A 20,870-nucleotide genomic window follows, 5' to 3' on the forward strand; every position below is an offset into this window, starting at 1 on the left:
CTAGTGTGAAATGAAAATACTGATCATGTGGCCCTTCATGAGGAGCTTTAAAAACACAGGTCCGGGCTGCTGGGGTGGCTCAGTTGGCAAGCATCTGCCCTTGGCTCGGGTCATGATCTTGGGGTCCTGGGACTGAGCCCCGCGTCAGGCTCCCTGCTCAGCAGGAGTCTGCTTCTCCCTCTCCCTCTGCCCAACTCCCCCCCACCCCGCTCACCGCACATTCTCTCTCTCTCAAATAAATAAATAAAATTTTTTTAAAAAATGCAGATCCCTCAGCTCATCCTAGTAGGTTTGGAAGCAATACATTTGGGAGGGGCTGAAAGTCTTCATTTCAAAAATTTTCCCAACAAAGATTTGGAGCAATAGGCACTTTCATTCACATGGTTGGTAGAGTGTAATTGGTGGAGCCTCTTTGGGGAACAATTGTGCAAAATTTTAAGTGCGCCGTTGCACTGACCTAGAAATACCACCTCTAAGAATTGACCCTATCTGTACTTGTGCACGCATTCAAAGAGATACATTCACTGATGCTCGTTGCAACATTTCTCATAATAAGAACTGATTACTAGACAGATGATGGGTAGGTAGGTAGACAGACAGACATCACACAGTGGCATACCACGTGGCCTTCACAGTTTTTAGGTAGATCGATGTGTCTTAATACGGTACAATCTTCAAGGTAGATTTTTTTTTTATTTTAATGATTTTTTTATTATATTATGTTAGTCACCATACAGTACATCCCCGGTTTCCGATGTAAGGCTTGATGATTCATTAGTTGTGTATAACACCCAGTGCACCATGCAATACGCGCCCTCCTTACTACCCATCACCGGTCTATCCCATTCTCCCACCCCCCTCCCCTCTAAAGTCCTCAGTTTGTTTCTCATAGTCCATAGTCTCTCATGTTTCATTCCCCCTTCTGATTACCCCCCCTTTCTTTATCCCTTTCTTCCTTCAAGGTAGATTGTTAACTGAAAAAAATCCAATGCAAGCTGTGACCATTCATGTAAGAAAGTATATATCCCATATGCCTGCAAATGCACAGAATATGCCCCAAGAGTTACACAAGAAACTGGTAGACGTGGTTGGTCCTGGGGAGGTGCGATGGGATAAAATTCCTTTTTCCTTTATACCAAGCATACGTATTACTTTTTTGGTGAAAAATAAAACAAGGCTGGAAACAGCTGTGTGACTGTGAGGTACAGCCATGCGTGGGAGCCACCGTTCTACTTCAACTCCGACACGAACTTAATAGGCAAAAGCAGTATTACATTCAAAACCACATACTGCCATGCATCCTTTGCCAGACCTTTACCAAGCATGGTCAAAACTTTTAAGCCAGAAACCTTGGATCTATTTCCATTTATGAACAATTACAACTCATTCATTTGTCTATTCATGTGTTTATATACTCGGTCTTCAGCAAAACGTACGTCATGGTATTAGGTGCTATGCCTACAGAGAGGAAAGACATGGTCCCTGCCCTCAAGTCTAATTGGAAAAAAACAAACAAGCCAGCAGACAGCAATACCATGGGAGTCACCATGATAGAGGTGGCAAAGGTCATTTTTCCCTTCAGGGCCATCACATAACCAAGTCTGCGACCACAGATGACGACCAGCTCTCCTTTCCCTTCATGCTATATTGTACTCTGCTAACAACCCTACTCTAGAGTCACCTGTCATGAGCTTCTGCAAAAAGACCTCCCCTCCCCCAGGAAGAAGGCCTGAGCGAGTGTTTCTCAAAGAGAAGTCCCCAGAACACTTGCATCAGAATAAAACCAAAGGTTGTTATGAAAGATGCAGTTTTCTATATTCCTAGATCTCTTGAACCAGAATCACCAGAGGCAGATGCCAGATTATTTTTAAAATGTGAGAGCCATTGGTCTAGAGAAGCCAAATTATTTTATAGAATTTTTCATAGGGTCAGATTTGCTACAGACGTTTAAACAGGGACCTCCAAAGGCTATCACTGAACTCTTCAGATTTCCATGGAAATTGGTAAGCCTTGTGTTACAGGAAGATGCCTTTGATTTCAAAATTAATGTAATTTGTATGCTGGATATGTTTACTCGGGAAAGCTATTCTTGGAGGCTGTCTCAGGTCTTTGCCTTTCTTAATATATCCTTCTCTTTAATATAGTAATAGGCTGCTGATGTGGCCCTCAGATATATTTTAATGTTCTGCCAAGGGTGGGTGAGGGAGCAGAGCCATAAATCATAATGGGCGTGACGTAAGCAGACCTTAAAATGTATCTCCAAGTGAGTTATAAAAAGCCAAAGTGATAAAGAAAGAGATAAAAGGAGAAAGGGCCAAGGCATATTTTATGAGTCTTTCTATAAATCACCTCCTATCTCTAATTTATATACTGAACTGGTCCAAGATTCTTGGACCTTCAGAAAATATATACTTGGACCTAGTTTCCTTAAAGAGAGGAGGAAGGTAGAAGTCTTGCCTGAATGTACCACATAACTTGTTAAATTCCCCAGTGTCATCATCAGGCCTCTCCCCCACCTCTGATACCACTCCCTAAAAAAACCATGAGTGGAGTCCAGCTTTCAGAGCTTAATCACCAAGAGATCTCAGCTCAAAGCCTGCAAGAAAAGTAAGACCAAGTATCTTATGGAACTTGTCCTGTAAGAAAACAGGAGCCATTGGCAATCCAGAATCTATGGCAGAATTATTACTACAAACACTTTATGTCAGTTATCCTCAGGCCAATGGTTAGTCCCCCAAATGGTAAACTCTGCCAAAAAACTGTATCTGTTTAGTCACTGTGTTTTACTTGATGGCATCCTCAGGAATTCAGTCTAACGAAAGATAAACAAGAAAGCAGATCATTAGAATTTAGGGTGATAATTATCAAGACAGAGGTATGTTCTAAGGTCACTTCAAAGGGGGCACTTGTGATCCGGTTGGGAAAAGCACGAGGTGACCTACCCTGAAGGACAAGTAAAAGCTATCCAAGTGAAGACAGGGAGGAAGTGGGAGGAAGTGCAGTCCAGGCAGGGGGAACAGCATGTGCAAAACATGGAGGCATATTACATACACCCTTTAACTGCCTTTTTTGAAAAGTAGAGAGTTCTCTTTCAGATAAATTAAATCACCTTTTGGGGAGAAAATAAACAAAGGGTACAGTTCTCCACAGCTTCCATACACCTATCCTACTATCATAAGCCTTCCAACTACAGTAAAATGAAATAGAACCGTTTGGAAAAGAACTGGAATTCTAGTCTCTTACACATTATCTCGTGTGAGGGCCTAACCTGAAGCAAAGCAGAGCTTAAAGAAGGGGATTGTTCGCTTCAGAAAATATATGCTTGGACTTAGTTTCCTTAAAGAGAGGAGGAAGGTGGAAGTCTTGCCTGAATGTTCCACATAACTTGTTAAATTCTCCTGTGTCATCATCAGGCCTCTCCCCTACCTCTGATACCACTCCCCAAAAACTGATGAGTGGAGTCCAACCTTCAGAGCTTAATCACCAAGAGATCTCAGGCAAGTCTCTTCTCCTCTCTAGGTTGGCCTTTACAAATCTTTAAAGTATAGGTATTGAAAAGGTGGTTTTTTCCAGCTCTATATGGTTCTATAAATGGGGAGTGCCTTAACTGTGTGTTGCCTGAAAAGAAATAAAGGAGTGGACCTACGATATGGCTATCTTTCTTCTCCAAATGATGAACATATTACTTCATGGAGAATAAGAAGTATTCATGGAAATACTGGTGCCAATGTCAATCCAATAGCCACTCTACGAACATACATTCTCGTGCCTCGGTGGGTCTGCTGGTAAACCCAACTTCTTTTCTTCCGTTTCTTTTATGCTCAACACTACCCCAGTGCGGAAGTCACAAGATCGCATCCTGTCCCTTTTACAAACGTCCTAGAACATGTACAGCCTTTGGGAGTAAAATCTTAAGCAGAATTATAAAAATAGAATATAGGGAAAAAAAGAAATAATAAAGATAAAAGCAATTATTAATTTGCAAGAGGAAAAGAATAGAACAACTTCATATGTAAATATCATTGTAAATATTCTATAGAAGACGTTAATTTAAACATGCTAAAATCTGGAAAGAACACAAAATTCCTTCAACTGGTAAATGGATAAAAATGTATTCGTACATTCACATCATGGATAGTACTCTGCCATAAACTGTGAGATGTGCAAAAACACGGATAGATCTAAGTACATAATGCTAAATGAAAACGAATAGGATTAAGAGGCTTCGTATTATAGGATTCCATTTATATGACAGAAAGAAGGGCATTGGTTGCCAGGGACTGGAGGTGGAGTAAGGATTGACTACACAGTGGCATGAGGAAATCTGGGGAGTAATGGTATCTGGATTGTGGTGGTTACATGATTGTATGCACTTGGCAAACTCACAGAACTATACTGTAAAAAGGGTGGATTTTACTGTATATAAATTATAAGTTATACTCCAATAAAAAGGAAGTCCCAACAGATTTCTAAGGCAATAATTGCTACCCCCAAAAAACCCCAAAACAAGTTCAAATACTGACTAGATTGACTCAACACTCCCACATCCTGTAAGTGCTTAGGAAAAGAGATGTACCCATTCCTAACAAGGTCTCTACTCTCCTACATATCTGACTTTCAACCAAAAATTACAAGACACACAAAGAAGCGAGAGTAAAACAATATTATGTCAGACAAAGTAATATTAAAAAACCAGAAGTAGATATGACATCATTGCTGGAACTATTAGGTAATTTAATATAACTATCATTTGCATATTAAAGCCTTAATGGCAAAAGTGGGTAACATGCGTGTGTGATGGAAAATTCCAGCACACATATGCAAACTATTAGAAATAGTCAAATAGAAATACTAGAAATTTCGTAAAGCAAGAAAACAGATTAAGAATACCTTTGATGGACTCACCAGTAGACTCATCATATTTAAGGAAGGAATTACTTAGCTTGTATATAATTCAAGAGAAGTTACCAAAACTACAACATAAAGAGAAAAATAAAGGGAAACCCTAGAAAAGAGGCTCCAAAGGCTTTGGGAAACTCTCAAACAATCAAACTTAAGTGTGATTGGAATTTAAGAAAGAAAAGAGAAAGAAAATTTGGCATAAGACATACTTGAAGGGGCACCTGGGTAGCTCAGTTGTTTAAGTGGCCGACTCTTGATTTTGATCTTTGATTTTTGATCTCAGGGTCATGAGGTCAACCCCTGCATCAGGCTCTGTGCTCCACTGGGAATCTGCTTAAGATTCCCTCTCTCCCTTTGCCCCTCCCCCTGCTCACATGTGCTCTCGCTCTCTCTCTCAAATGAATAACTAAATCTTTTTTTAAAAATACATATTTGAAGAGATAACGGCCCAAAATTTTCTAAATTAATGAAAGAGTCGAACCACAGCTCCAAGAAACTCATAGAACCTCAAGCAGAGTAAATACAGAATAAGAAAAGGAGAAGAAGGAAGAGGAAGAAGGCACACCTAAGTCCACTATATTCAAACAACTGAATACCAAATATGAAGGGGAAATGTGGACGGGAACAAGACGGAAAAGTCACATTACACTGAGAAAACCAAATTAAAGATTTTAGCAGACTTCTTGTCAGAAATTATGAAAGCCAAACACACATGGGTGAAATCTTCACATTTCTGAAAGAAAAAACTGCTAACCCTGAATTCTATACCCACAAAAATATCCTACAAAAAACGAAGAAGAAATACTTCTAAGACAAGCACTGAGAAAATGTACTGCGACCACAATTGCACTATAAGAAACAGTAAAGTTCCTCAAGCTTAAGGAATATAATATCAATTTACATTTGAAACTTGGATCTTCACAGAGAAATGAAGATCTCCAGAAATGGTTAAATTATAGGCATATCTAAAAGACATTTTCTTTCTTTTTTAAATCACTCTAAAAGATAATTGAGTATATGAAGCAAAAATAGTGGCAATATATTTTGTTCTTATAGCCTATGTAAAAGTAAAATGCATGACAATAGCATAAAACATGAGAGAAAATGAGAATGTTCTACTGTAAAGCTTTCACACTACCCATGAAATTAATATATTATTTGAAGATAGACTGATTAAAGATGTACATTTTAAGCTCAAGGCAACCATTAAAATTTTTTTTAAAGATGAGCAAATAATAAGCCAATAGTGAAGATAAAATGGAACTATGAAAATAATCTAAAATAGAGCAGGAAAAAAAATTTTTAAAAAGAATAGAACAGAAGAAACAGAAAACAGCTAACAAGATAACAGAAAAAGTGGATCCCAATTATATGCTATCTACAAGAAACCTGCTTAACTCTAAAAACATAACAAACGTAAAAAGAAATAAACGGAAATAGTAAACACCAATCAAAAGAATACTGGAGATTCAGTATTTATCTGATAACATCAGATAAAGTAAACTTAGAACAAAGAATATTATCAGGGAATAAGGGGTGCATTGCATAATGATAAAGGCATCAATTCACCAATTAGACAAAACAAATGTAAATGTGTATGCACATAAAAACAGAGCTTTAAAAACAGAAGTCCTATACCATACAGACTGCATTTTCTGTCTATAACATATATATATATAATCAATAATTAACAGCATTTTGCGGGATGCCTGGGCAGTGCAGTTGGTTAAGCATCCGACTCTTGGTTTAGGGTTAGGTTGTGATCTCAGGGTCATGAGATTGAGCCCCACGTTGGGCTCTGCACTCAGCTGAGTGTGGAGCCTGCTTGAGATTCTGACTCTCTCTCCCTCTGATCCTCCTACTCAAACTCTCTCTTTCCCAAATAAGCAAATCTTTTCTAAAAATAGCATTCTGACACTTAAAACGTACTCCCAAATAATTTGTGAGATGAAGAGTAAATGTTACCAGAAAATATAAAATATGTATTAGTAAGCATGGAAAGTTGTTTGAAACAGCCAAAGCAAAATTAGAGTGAAATGTACCGAATTAAATTCATTCACTTTTTTAAAAAATCAAGAAATACAGTAAAGAAACTGAGACATAAAAAAGTAAACCCTAAGAAAGAAAGATTAAAGAAATCAATATTATTACCTAAATATAAAATATGCAGAACTCCAGTAAGACTGATCATAAAATAAGACCAAAAGCACAAATGAACAGTATTGGCAATAAAAAGGGAGGATTTATTATTGCAAATCTAATTAAAACTTCATAAAACAATGTTATGAAGAACTTTGTGACAATATACTTCAAGCTTAAAGGAAATGACTTTCCAAAAGAAAAATGATCATACTCGAATATATTAATGACACTTAAAAATAAATTGGCAATCAAAATCTGCGGCCTCAATTAACAGCAAGCTGATATGGACACAGAGGCTAACTTTACCAAACCTTCAAGGAATCAACTACCCCCATCTTACACAGTTCACTTTAGAAATAAAAGGGGGAGGGGCTATAAACTTGATACCAAATCTGAATGAGAACGATATAAGGAAAATATACACCAATTTCACTTAATCCTAAATAACACACTAGCGAATCAAATTTGCCAATGTATCACTTTGAAAAAATTAACAATGAATTAGTAAGATAAATCTCAGAAATCACATGTGGTTGAAAATCGGAAAAACTATTATTTTAATATATCACCTTAGTAGGTCCAAGGAGAAAACCACATAGTTATCGTAATAGACACAGAAAAATATTTGACAGACTCGATACACTTTTATGATAAAAAAAAAATCTCAGTACACTCAAAAGGGAAAAGAATTTCCTTAACTTTCTAAAGTCTATGATTCAAAAACACACAGCAGATGTTTTACTTAAGAGGGAGACACCAAAAGCACCCACTGAGGTCAACACTGCTCCGATCCATCACGGAAGTGGAGGTCCTAATCAACGAAACTCACTGCGAACACAATTGTAGGGATAAGAAAGGAGGAGATTAGACTGTCATTAACTTTTGTCAGTGTGTCTGTCACATACAAGAGCCAAGCATATCTACCAAGAAGCTATCAAAATGAATAAAGAGTTGGGCCAATGTGTTAGATCCAAAAAAATCATGTATAAAGGAAAAAGGAGGAGGAGGAAGAAAAGAGGAAAGAAACAAGAGAGAAGAGGGAGGAGGAGGAGGAGAACAAGGAGGAGGAGAAAGAGGAGAGGGTAATGACCCCACTCACAACAGCACCAGGAGGAATAACGCATCAGCAATAAGCTTCACAAAATACATACAAGACCGATTTTTTTAAAGTAGACTCCACACCCAGTGTGCAGCCCAGTGCAGGACTTGAACTCACGACCTTGAGATGGAGACCTGAGCTGAAACCAAGAGTCGGACACTTAACCGACTGAGCCACCCAGATGCCCCCATATGAGAACTTTATAAAGAACAGTATAAACCATTATGGAAGGACATCAAAGAATGACTAAGTCAACAGAGAGAAATACAATATGCAATGACTGGGAGACCCTATATTCTAAAGATGTCCCCCAATGAATCCAGACGTTCTAGGTCATTCCAATCAAAATCCCAACCAGCTGTGTTTAATGGGATTTTAGAACTTGATCCTAAAATGCACCTGAAAAAGCAAACAAGGGGCAAAACCAGCCAAGAAAAATGTTAAGAACGAGGTGGAAGAAACTAATCCTCCTGGAAACACAACAAAACAATAAAGTTAATAGCACTGAAGTCAGTGTGGTAAAGGGAGAGACAAATAAAACTATGGAACCAAACACAGAGCCCAGAAACACGGTCATACATACGAGGAACCCCGAAGTGTCACCACATACCAACAGGGAAAAGATGGCCAATTTTACAGATGTGGAAACAATTGGCTATTCACATGGGGGGAATATTGAAGTATTCCCCTTTCATAGACAGAGACCACATCCATGTAAATTAAGGCCTTGAGTGTGAAAGGAAACTTTAAAAAAGAGAAACAAACCAAAAATGACTTTACAACTCCAAACATGAAAGATTTCTGAAATAAGAGCCAAAAGGCACCCATCTGAAAGGGAAAGTGACAAACTTGTCATTAAAATATAGAACATGTGGCCAAGAAAGTGCTCCTAACAGGAAGTAAAAAAGCAAGCCACGGACTGTCAGAGCCAAGAGGAGCCCGAGGAGGCATGACTACTAAAAGGTGACGTGGTGGCTGGGTGTGATGCTGGGACAGAGAACAGTGGGTAAAAGGAAATCTGAGTGTGGGCGCCTGGGTAGCTCAGTCGGTTAAGCATCTGCCTTCCGCTCAGGTCACGATCCCAGGGTGCTGGGATGGAGCCCCACATCAGGCTCTCTGCTCAGCAAGGAGTCTGCTTCTCTCTCTCCCTCTGCCCCTCTGCCTGCTTGTGCGCTCTCTCTCACTCTCAAATAAATAAATAAAATCTTTTAAAAAAAAATAAGGAAATCCAAGTGGAGTATGGATGTTACGGATACGTCCTGATATTGGTTTAGTAATTGTGACCAATGTGTCATAGTGACATAAGGTGTCATAATAGAACAAATAAGCTGTGGGGTATACGGAAGCTCTCTGCGCTACCTTTGTAATTTTTCTGTGAAACTAAAACTGTTCTAACATTAAAAGTTTACTTTCAAAAAAACACCGAAAAATTCCAAATACATAATTGACCCTTGGTTTTTACATACACATTTAAAGAACTCACGGGGGTGCCTGGGTGGCTCAGTCTGTTAAGCGTCTGCCTTCAGCTCGGGTCATGATCCCAGGGTCAGGGGATTGAGCCCCACGTTGGGATCCCTGCTCAGCAGGGAGTCTGCTTCTCCCTCTCTCTCTCTGCTCTGCTTGTGTGCTCTCTCTTTCTCTCTCTCTCTCTCCCTCTCAAATAAATAAATAAAATTTAAAATAAAGAAAGAACTCATGTACTAGAGACTGAATGTTTGTGTCCCCCTCAAAATCCGTATGTTGAAACCTAATCCTTAGTGTGATAGTATTAGGAGGTAGGGCCTTTGGGAGGACTTAGGTCAGGAGGGTCATGAATGGGATTAGTGCCTTTATGAAAGGGGCCCCAGAAAGCTCCCTCCTGCATTTCTCCACGGGAGCACAGAACAAGCAGACGGCCGTCTATGAACTGGGAAGAGGGCCCTCACCAGATCCAGAATCTACCTGTGCTTTGATCTTGGACTTCCAGTCCCCAGAACTAGGAGAAATGAATTTCTGCTGTTTGTAAGCCACCCAGTGAGTGGTGTTACATTACAGCAGCCTAAACAGACGAAGACATTATGCAAATTAATATGAAAATGATTATCCAATAAATAAGATAAAGCCCATGAACAGGTAGAGAAGAAGAAACCTGAAGAGCCAAGAAACACAGGCAAAGATAATCTCGCCAGGACTGGGGAAATACAAGTTAAAGGATAAAGAGACGCCATGTCCTACCCCTCAATCTCACAAACCAAAAATGGCCCCAGTCGTAGAGAGATAGGCACACTGATCCTGCCAATGGGAAGTATGGTTAGTACAAGGCTCATGGAGACCACTGTGCACTGAGCCTGAGATGCTCACATCCTCGCATCCAGCAATTCCACCTCTGGCTATCAGGCTAGAAAATTCCTCCCATGAGAACACTTACTGCAGTATTATGTGCAACAGCCAAAAATTGCGAACAACTTAAACGTCCATCAAAAGAAGAACAGAAAAACACATACGGAATACTCACATAAGGACATTTAAATTAATGAAATTGAATTATGCAGCATGTTAACCAATGCAAAGGGTCTTCAAAACCCTAATTTCAGGGGCTCCTATGTGGCTCAGTAGGTTAAGCATCTGCCTTCGGCTCAGGTCATGATCCTGGGGTCCTGGGATCAAGCCCCAGGTCGGGCTCCCAGCTCAGCCGCGAGTCTGCTTCTCCCTCTCCCTCTGCCCCTCCCCCTGGTCAGAGCTCTCTCTCTCTCTCTCGCTCATTCTCCCTAAAATAAATAAATAAAATCTTTTTTAAAAAGAAAAGATTTTTTAAAAACCCTAGTTTTATGCAAAAAAAAACAAGTCGTAAAATTTATAGTATAATTATGCATTTACATATACCACATAGTATGATATTTATCTAAACTTTAAACCATGCAAAAGAAAACTGCACAATGTTTATCGATACAGGAACACACGGGAAAAGTATAAAAACACCCATCAGTGTAAAACACCAGCTTTATTAACGACCGTGATCATTATGCTTTGGGAGGGAGAGGAGTTGCATCGAGACTCACAGAGTGAGCAATGTTCCATCTATTTTAAAATCTGAAGTAAATACAGCACAGTTTATGATTTTGTAAAGCTGGCTGCTCTGAAACGGGTTGTTTGCACTCTCCGCTCTTCCCTCATATTTGATGTGCTTCACAATGGAATAGAAAAGAGAAGAAAGGCGACAAAACAATGGTTATTTGCAGATGATGGGATCATCCATCAATAACAAAGGGGAACCGTTAGGACTAATGAAAGAGCTTAGAAACCAAATCAACATCCTCAAACCAATAGGATTTCTATTTGCCATAACCTGTGTAAATGTTTGATGGCGAGAAAGCAAGCCGATTGTCAGTAGCCAGTGAGGTTATAAAATATCCCAGAAGAGTCTCTACAAAGATCTTTGCAGGACCCGTATTAAATTGAGAGACTGGATCAACTCTGAAGCATGAGGTAGGTTATCTATCGATAGTAGGGCTTGCAGACGGGACATTGGAGGCTTACACAGCTCAGAGATGTCTCAGCTAGTCTCTGACCTGTCCAGGCTCGAAACCCAGTCCCTCAAGCTCCTTCCCCAGACCTGGAAGCCAGAAGGTGCATTTACACATTTCCCACCCGTGGCAGCTTCACGGGACTTCAGTGCCCTCAAACAGACCCACGGCAGCTAAAAAAAAAATCTTATTTCTGCCTTACACAAAGGAGCTTTGAACAGTGTGGGGAACGCCTCCGTGTGATGCGTGAAGCCAACCTTCTCTTTTCTGCTAAACCACCTCATTTCAGAGTTCAACCCCCTGACCTTCTCCTGGAAGGTCTCATGAGTGCTTTTCTCCTGGTTTCCTCCCCCCCGCCCCCCGCCCCCGGCTGACTGTCTTGTATCACACTCTTCCCCAATCCTAACCCTCACGGAAATGAGCCCTTCCAAGCAGAAATGTCTCCCCAACCGGAGAGGGCAATTAATTAATTAGTTTACACATACTCTTGGACGAAAAAAAAAAAAAGCCATCCTGCTTTCAGTTAAGAGATTTCAGAGTAGGAGAAGCCTGGCCTGACATTTGGGCTCAGCATTTAGAATAGGAAGTTCTTCTCTTGCCTTTCTTGCATTTTCCAGAAACTTACGAGTCCTAGAGCAAAAGCGGGATGAGAACTCAGAGCCGCCCGGTCCCATTAGACGCAGCAGGAGGGCTGCAGATGGTGCTGGGGGAACAGGCCCAAACTCATCTGTGTACTTTTCATTTCTTCTTGGGGCCAAAGGGATTGTCTTTCCAGCAGGATGAAGTTCAGGCTTCAAGAGGTTCTCTTTTATTGACAAAGCCTGTGGGTGAAGTCTGAAACCCTACTTACACCAAAGTCATTTTCCCCCACGTGCGACAGTCAGTAAGGTAAATAATTTCTATTTAAATTTTAAATTAGCCAGGTGTGGATGAAGCCAAAGGGGGGATACAAGGTGGGGATGGAGAAATGCGTCACCCAAGCTAGAATACAGCAGTTAACTCCCCGAAGAGGCTTGGGGTTTTCAAAGACGAGGTGCTTTCTAGCCCACGATCAGCAGGTGGCAGCATAACTCAAGAAAAGAAACCAGGTTCCTCCATTCCTTAGATAAGTTTCAAGGTTCCTAATCTTCCCAGGAGAAAAACACCCTTTTTATTCAACTTGCTGGGGGTAAAAATGATGGGTTTCACTTGATAGTGGTTGTACTTTTAGGATCCATTGGTGAAAAAATATAAATGAGGGACTCCTGGGTGGCTCAGTCCATTAAGTGTCTGACTCTTGATTTCGACCTCAGGATTGTGAGATGGAGTCCCCAGTCGGGCTCCGCGCTGGGCATGGAGTCTGCTTAGGAGTCTCTCTCTGGCCCTCCCCCCGCTCTCTCCCTCTCTTCAAAACAAAACAAAACAAAACCGAGAAAGAGCATGTAAATGACAAGTTAAAATTAACTCACTGCAACTTCCGAAGGAATTTATATTTGAATAATTACACAAAAGCAACCACATGCTCTTGAAACATGGAAACGTGGCGGCATATCCGTGCACGCAGAATATTCACAGCACTCGGCGTGCCTGTGCACTCCCAGACCCTGGCAAAAACTACGGTCCTGGGCGGGCCCGGGTCCACAGGAACACTTGCTTCCTCCTCACTCCCATCCAGAAGCTTGAGGAAAGCTTCCAGAGGCTGAGACAGGTGAAAAGAACAGAGTGGATCAGAAGTTCCCATTTTTTATATAGCTAAGTCTAAGAACTACAAAACCGGGCTGTTGCAAACCACGAGGACGCTGGCATTGCGATGAACTTGTTAAATTTTTTTTTTAAGATTTTATTTATTTGAGAGAGAGAGCACGAGCAGGGGGGAGGGGCAGAGGGAGAGGGGGAAGCAGACTCCCCGCTGAGCAGGGAGCCTGACGCGGGGCTCCATCTCAGGACCCTGGGATCACGACCTGAGCCGAAGGCAGACGCCTAACCGACTGAGCCACCCAGGCGCCCCCCCCACCATGATGAACTTTTAAATGCAGAAGACACCATGTAATTCAGGGCCTCTGTGGGAATGGAGAGTGTCCCAGTGAAAAAAATGTCTAGTTGTTAAGGGTATGGGGTTGGAGTCTGAATGCCTGCATTGGGAGAGATATTTCTACTTATGTTAGCTATGTGATTTGGGCAAGCTACTCAGCCTCTCTGAGCTTCTATTCCCCCAGCTGTACAATGGAAAGCGTATGTCTTGTCTCCTGGAGGCCTCCTTCATTTTTGTGAGGATTAAATGACAGAATCTACATAGGGTGCTTAAGGCAGGTGCTGACACCTAGAAATGCTTTATAATGTTGGCTGCCATGGTTATGATTATGGGCCTATTGATCAATGTCATACTATTATTACTAATATCACAAGAGAGTATCGACGAGCATTGGAAACTTCACGAATAAGATCTCTCTTACTGAATTCGTCTCTGCGGTGAATGGTGTCATGTCATGGGTGATATCTGGCCATCCATAATACCCCTTCGTTTTCAACATTTCCAAAGCGTTCTTATAAAGCAAGAGCAACATTTCTTCATTGGCAATGTCAGCACGAGATCCCTCAACTTATACCAAAGATCCCTGAGAGTGAGAAATCCTGGGGTGGCCACCGCCCACCCCCCCAGCTCGAGGTGCCATCCCTGAAGGGCCACTCTCAACAGATTTTGGTGACTGAAGTGTCTGCACGGAGGCTGTGTGCGTGCGTGGGCACACGGATGTGTAGATGGTTGTGACTGGGTTTTGCATAAAAAAACAATCATCTGAAAGTCTGAATTCCTTGTCCACTCATGCTTGGTCCTAACCTTCCTCCCCAAAGGTCTCATATTTATAGAAATAATATCCCCCCTTTCCTCTCACACTTTCTCATCCTAAATACCAGTGAGCGTTTGCTCGGGTGTGGCCTGTGAGAGCGGTATGGACTAGCATGCAGAAGACATTCTCCTCGCCCCCTTGGACTTCACCCAGACATAGGCTGACAGTCACGGGCCGGGCCACTTCACTCAAACACATAGGTGGGCACAGAGGGTCATGAGAGACCAGGCACTGCAGGGGAGAATTCTTGGTGTTAATTCTTGTACAGAGGCGGTAAATATGGGGTGGTTTATGTCACTGACACTGACCTACCTGGGCCACGGTATTTCGGATGTCACTGTGCAGCTGACTTGATGAGCTTGCTAAGTACAATTCAAGAAGGGAAACAGGAGTAAATGTTCAGCGTAGTGAATAATGTGGCCTGGGGTCAACTTTCATGTGCTGTCCTGACCCATCTGGGGGGTCTGCAGAGGGCAGCCTCAAAAAAGGATTCTTAAATTAGCCCAGTGGGGGGACTGCCCATCTCATTGGTCCCAGGAATAGGAAGAGAAGTGAAAGGAGTTGAGAAAGCAGCCCCACAAAGATGTGGGCAGGACTCTTCCAATACACCACCGATTTTGCCCCCAAGGGGCAACACTCTCGATGACAACAGGCCATGCTGACCAACCCTTGGAGGTCATATTAGGTGAAAGAATAACATAATATAGTGTCATATTAGCCTCTGGATTTGCTTCTAGAGAAGCTTCCAAAACCAAAGAAAAAGCTCAAATCCAGGAGGTAAATTGGTGTAGGGATCTCAACCCTCTGGGCCCTCTTTCTAGGCAAGTACCGGTAGGAGGCCAGAGCCCTGTGCACGTCTTCATTAAAGGTGTGAGGTCTCAGGAAAAATGGTCTGATTGCCTCTCCTCGGTCAAATGTCTCCATCACTGGATGAATCAGCTCCAGCCAGGTGATCAGGGATGACTGGAGGCTGGCACGGTACAGAGCCCCAGGAGGCCTCGCTATGTCTCTGAGGTACCTCAACAGCTTTGCAGCTCTTTCACCTGCCATATTGAATGCTCTTTCCAATGGCCCCTCTCCCAAGAACAGTTCCCACATACTGCCAGCCTGATCTGGGGAAAGCCCAGGATCTCTCACTTACTTGTCATTCACGAGTTTCCCACGTTGGTGAATCTGATTCTCCATCGTGAAGTTGATGGTTGCACCATACACGTGCTCGCCAAAAAACACCTTCATCTTGGACTTGTACGCTTCATCTTGAAAATACCGGATCATATCAGGGAACCAAACTGTCAGTCCATAGTAGCTGCAACAAAATATTCGAGCAGCGACAGGCTTTATCCTTTCATGATCAGAGTCTGTATCCCTAACCTGATGTAAATCAAGCTCATTTCAAATGTACGAAATGGTTCATTATTAGAAATTAAGACACTTGCTAAGTGCCATGCTATCACTCATCATCATTTGAACAGATCTAAGGGAAAAAGTCATGACCATCTCCATAGATTCTAAAAAGGTATTTGATTTTTAAAAAATGCATTCCTGGTTAAAGAAAAAAATACACAATAGATTGGGAATTGATGGGCACTTCCTTAACACGTAAGAAAATACATACCTCAGCTCAAAGGTAAAGTCTTACTTCATGCGGAAATAGCAGAGGCATTCCCACAAACATCAGGGACAAGACCCGACACCCCTTATCACCACTGCTCTTTAACACTACATCGTAGGGCTTAGCTAACTCACTTAGACAGGGGAGAGAAATACAAAATTGCAGGAATACAAAATTGCAAAGCAAGAGGCAAAACCACCTCCATCTGTAGATGATATAACTTTATACGTGCTGAACTCAAGATCATAAACTCAAAAAACTGGCTAGTAAACATTAAAAAAAGGTGCTCAGTCCCACTCATAAGAGGAAAAATGCAAATGAAAGCCACACCATTATCATTCTCAACTACTAGGTCATAGGTGAACAGATGCCCTCCTACACTGCGGGGAAAAATATCCTATGGAGGAGAGGTCAATGGCCAAAAAAAGTCACTGATGGATTTACTCCTTTGACTCCATAATCCCATTTCTAGAAACCTATCCATTGATCAGCTCACCCAAGTACAAAGTTGCCTACAAACATAGTTATTCATTGTGGTATCATTCGTAATAGCAGAAGTCTGAAGACTTCCCAAGAGTCTAGCAATAAGGCCCTGGTTGAAGACAGTGTGGTGTTGTACTATGGAAAGCTATGCACATGTATTTCTCTGTTGTTTCAACACTTGAAATGCATTATCTAGTCAACAAAATTGAATCAGCTATAAGTAAATATAAACAAGACATAATTTAGAACTCCCAGTGAATTGAATCCTACTGTCTACCATCTTTGGCTTCCGAAATATTCTCTTCTCACTTAGACAGAATAAGTGGAGGGCAGTAGGGTCTGGCTTCCTCTTTACCTTTACTCATTTGGGTCTCCGTGAATAGATATTGAAAGAAATCAGGTCTCCCCATGTTCCTCCACGAGTCAAAGAGGCCATTAGACCCCATTTCATTCCTTTGGGCACAGGTGATGGTGAACCAAGCAATTTCACAGATGGAAGTTTAAAATCTCGTTGACAGTTCCTCGATTATAATAGTAATTAATTGAGCACTTACTAAGTGCCAGAAACTATTGCAAGCACTTTATACAGCAAATAGCTTCATAATGCCGTAAGTGGCTTAAGTGGCATAAAGAGGGTCATGATATTTGGAGATGCGTGAAATGACCTACCAATTAAGAAAGGAGCCAGCTAATCACCACTCTTATTACACTCAATCTTCCTTATTGTAGGGCATAGTACTGCAGAGTCTCCCTCTTTTATCCCATAGCCACAGTGCAACTGACAGCCACCTATCCAGCACTCATTCTCTGCTCGTTCCTCAAGAACAGAAACTAGATTTTGTTTGGGCATCAACCCTCAGGAAAGCTAACAGTACCTTTAGCTCAGACATAAATCCTGATTAGTCTGAAATCACTGGGAAATCCCATCCTCTTCGCCAGTTAGTTTGGTACTAGGTGTGTGACACACATCTGGTTAATAGGGAGAAAGGCTGCAGGGATTGGCAGGGGGTTCCTGAGAAAGCTTTCCTTGCTGTTACAAAGAGAAGCTCAGAGAGAGGCAGCCTCTTCCTCCTTGGGACATTTTCCCACGTTGACAGGATGCCAAGAAGAGCATAGGCATCTGGCAACCACCAGGAGACGTAGCCTGGGGCTGAAACCCCACGCGGGACCTGCCTCTCTACGGAACTCTTGTTACAAAGGACAAGATGTGGCCTTGCTGTAGAAGCCACGAGAATGGGCTGCCTGTTACTTGCAGCCAAAAGCATCCAGAATCTAGGAGTTAGAACGAATTGTAATCTTTGGTTTATAGATGAGGCGCTGGAGGCATAGGGAGATTAATGAAGTTAAGTGAGATAGGATTTACCTTAAAGCCATCGTGAACCAGACCACAGCCAGAATCAGTGTGTTCGTCCTGTAGGGCCCCATCACACAGTACAGAGCATTATCCCAGACCTGTAACCCACACACAGAAGGGTTATTAAAGCAAGAGACTTGTGACTTGGGAGAGCTCGTTTCTAGCATTTTCTGATAAATTTCCTAGGGCCCCAGGAGAGAATGGACATCCGTGATCTCCCAGAGGCAGCAATTCTGTTCAAATAACAAAGCCTTTTCTCTTCTTCCTACCTGGCCTCGGCCTCCTACATAACAGTCCTGGAGCATCTTCCCTGGGAACACATTAATACCTCATCAAAAGCACACTGAGTTGGGATTTCAAGACCCTGGATAACCTTGAATAGTGAGCTCTGCTCCCAGCATGTGGGAACGGGTGATATTCCCAACATTTAACAACCATTCAACCATTCATCAGCTGCCTCAGTGCTCGACAGCTGAGTTGCCTATGGGACTCACTTCTCCAGAGAAATGGCCTTGCCCTTTATGGAGACTTTCTCAGAAACCACCAACACACCTCAAAGGGCCATCTACTTCACTCATTCCTTTCTTCCTACAGATTATGTAAAGAGAAGAAGCTAGAGAGAAGGATGTTTACCAAGAGTAGACATTTCACCTGTGTTCAAAATCTTTGCCTTGGGAAGGAAGAGCAAAGGAAAGAAACTCAGGTTTGGAGAATCTGTGGCTCACGTCACATGAAGTGAGTGAAAAGCAGGCATGAGTTGTGTCCCAAACACTCCCATCCAGGGCACTCCCTCCCCATCACACTGCCTTGGGTTGGTGGGGGCGTTCATGGGATTTATCCTTCATTCACCGAAGTTACAGAGTTCCAGATGTCCTCCCTCTCATCTCCCACATGTTCCCAATCGTACCTGCTTGAACGTGGTCTTGAACCTGACCAGCCAGCGCTGGTACCAAGTTCCTGTTGAACTCTGGATCTCGATGAATTCATCCATCTGCTTGGGAATTTTGATGTGGGAAACCTGCAAAACAAAGATGGTCTAGAGAGTCTTAACCCCACTCTGTGTCAGACTTCTCGATGTTTAATTTAATGTAACTGACTTTATGTCACATATCGAAGGATACGGGAGCCTTGGAGGACCCTCTAGTTCAGTGATTCTTAACCAAAGATGTGCATGGCCTCTTTTAGGGAACCTTTCCCAGGGAGGTATGTCCCCCTGCAGACAAGATGAATCCATCTTTTTCACGCTTCTGAGAAATTTATATTCGTCAGTCATAATATGCTGAATTCCATGTACGTCTAATTTGCCCACAGTTGAGTTGACCTTAAAATTCACAAATCTATCTTATTAGGCATTAACAATTAACATCACAGAAGTCTAGAACCCATGTAAGCAATGGTGTGTGTGTGTTGGGAGAGGGGGTTGCTAGGTAAGATATTTTTTAAAAAAGATTTATGTATTTTAGGGAGAGAGGGAGGGAGAGCGCATGCACGAGCAGGGGGAGGGGCAGAAGGAGAGGGCAGAGAGAGAATCCTCAAGAAGACTCCCCGCTGAGCACGGAACCTGATGCAGGGCTCAATCCCAGGACCTTGAGATCGTGACCTGAGCCGAAATTTAGAGTTGGCCACTTCACCCACTGAGCCACCCAGGTGCCGTACTACTTAAGATATTTTTAAAACACAGCAGGATAGGAGAAATCATGTCTCTGGCTTTCCTCGTGGAAATCAAAGAAATGGGGAATAAGGATAAGGTTATATATCTCAGCACTCCCCCTAAAGGGCCCCAGAAAGTATGGACTTGTCCAATGTCAGCAGGTAGCCCCAATGCACAATCCTGACTCACCAAGACAGTGACTGTCAAGTCACCTCGTGTTTAAAGCAACCACTGAATTCGATAACTAACCATCATGTTAAGGAGATGGTTAGCCAAGTTAGCAAGGTCCATGCCTGCAAACTTATTCAGAGGAAAATGGAGGAGCACACTCAAAAAAATTCGGGGTTTCCATCACCCCCTCCTACGAACTTTTGCCTAGGGAAAAAGGTTTTCATCCTACGAGCATCTCCATCACTCTCTTCAGCCATCTAAGAGTGTGAGGAGACAGGAAGAGATACAGAGATGAGGCTGGTAATCCACAGGGGAAAAAACAGCCCTTGGGTGTGGACAACAGACTCATTAACTCTGAGCACGAGGTCTAGGACGGCATGGCTGTGCTCTTCTAAACCCTAAAAACAGTAGTTCTTACACTTTGGAGAGGGCTGGGTGCCCCTTTGAGAGTCTGATAAAAGCATCCATATTCTTCCCGAAATAGGAGGTGTGTGAGCACGCTGAGAGCCTCCTGGGCGTGTCTGACCATCTCCAGGTGTGTGTCCTTTGCAAATCTCTCTGCCTGGGCTCTGACACGGGAATGAACGCACAGGCCCTACAACAGAACTCTTGGCTGGAGCTGGGCTTCATGCTATCTAATACCCCCAGGGAGCCCATGAGCCCTCAATGCAGCCAAAAGAGGCCAGAGGGCAAGGTTGACATCAAGTCAGGAAGCATGGCAAAAATCATACTCGAAAGCATTAATATATCCACTCAAATGCAATGTTTTCCCTTTTGGTGCTCCTAGGGAAAATAGCATTCTATTCCCTGAGGATTTGGGAGTGGGTGTATTGACAACTTCAAGCAAAATTACTCTAATTTACAATTCACTAGGATACTTGTCTTTGATTGGGTCTAAATCAGATTATGGCCTGTGTTTACTCCAGCCTTGCAGAACATTTTACTGGGGACACCTGCCAGGTGGCAGATCAGAAGCCCGTGAGGCAGCCAGCCAATGGGACGGCCAAAACCTAGGGCTTCGTAGGGGAGGGAGATGTTTTCCTCGTCCCTCTCAGCATCCCAGGCTGGGTCTGAAAATTAAACTGACAAAGACAGATGAACAGGAGAAAAGCCCACACAGTCTGTCAA

At 42.4% G+C, this 20,870-nt stretch overlaps 1 protein-coding gene across 1 annotated transcript in view; it reads right to left on the reverse strand.

Moving 5' to 3' along the window:
- SV2B (synaptic vesicle glycoprotein 2B) overlaps positions 1–20,870 on the reverse strand; it is a 178,635-nt gene that overhangs the window by 12,547 nt on the left and 145,218 nt on the right. Inside the window, exons 7-9 of the mRNA XM_026510421.4 lie at positions 18,828–18,938; positions 17,930–18,018; positions 15,613–15,777 (exon numbers count right to left, since the gene is read on the reverse strand). Of these exons, the coding sequence (XP_026366206.2) occupies positions 15,613–15,777; positions 17,930–18,018; positions 18,828–18,938 (365 nt within the window). The remainder of the gene's footprint in view (positions 1–15,612; positions 15,778–17,929; positions 18,019–18,827; positions 18,939–20,870) is intronic.

Source organism: Ursus arctos, unplaced genomic scaffold (assembly GCF_023065955.2).
Source record: "Ursus arctos isolate Adak ecotype North America unplaced genomic scaffold, UrsArc2.0 scaffold_28, whole genome shotgun sequence".
Taxonomy (NCBI): Eukaryota; Metazoa; Chordata; class Mammalia; order Carnivora; family Ursidae; genus Ursus; species Ursus arctos.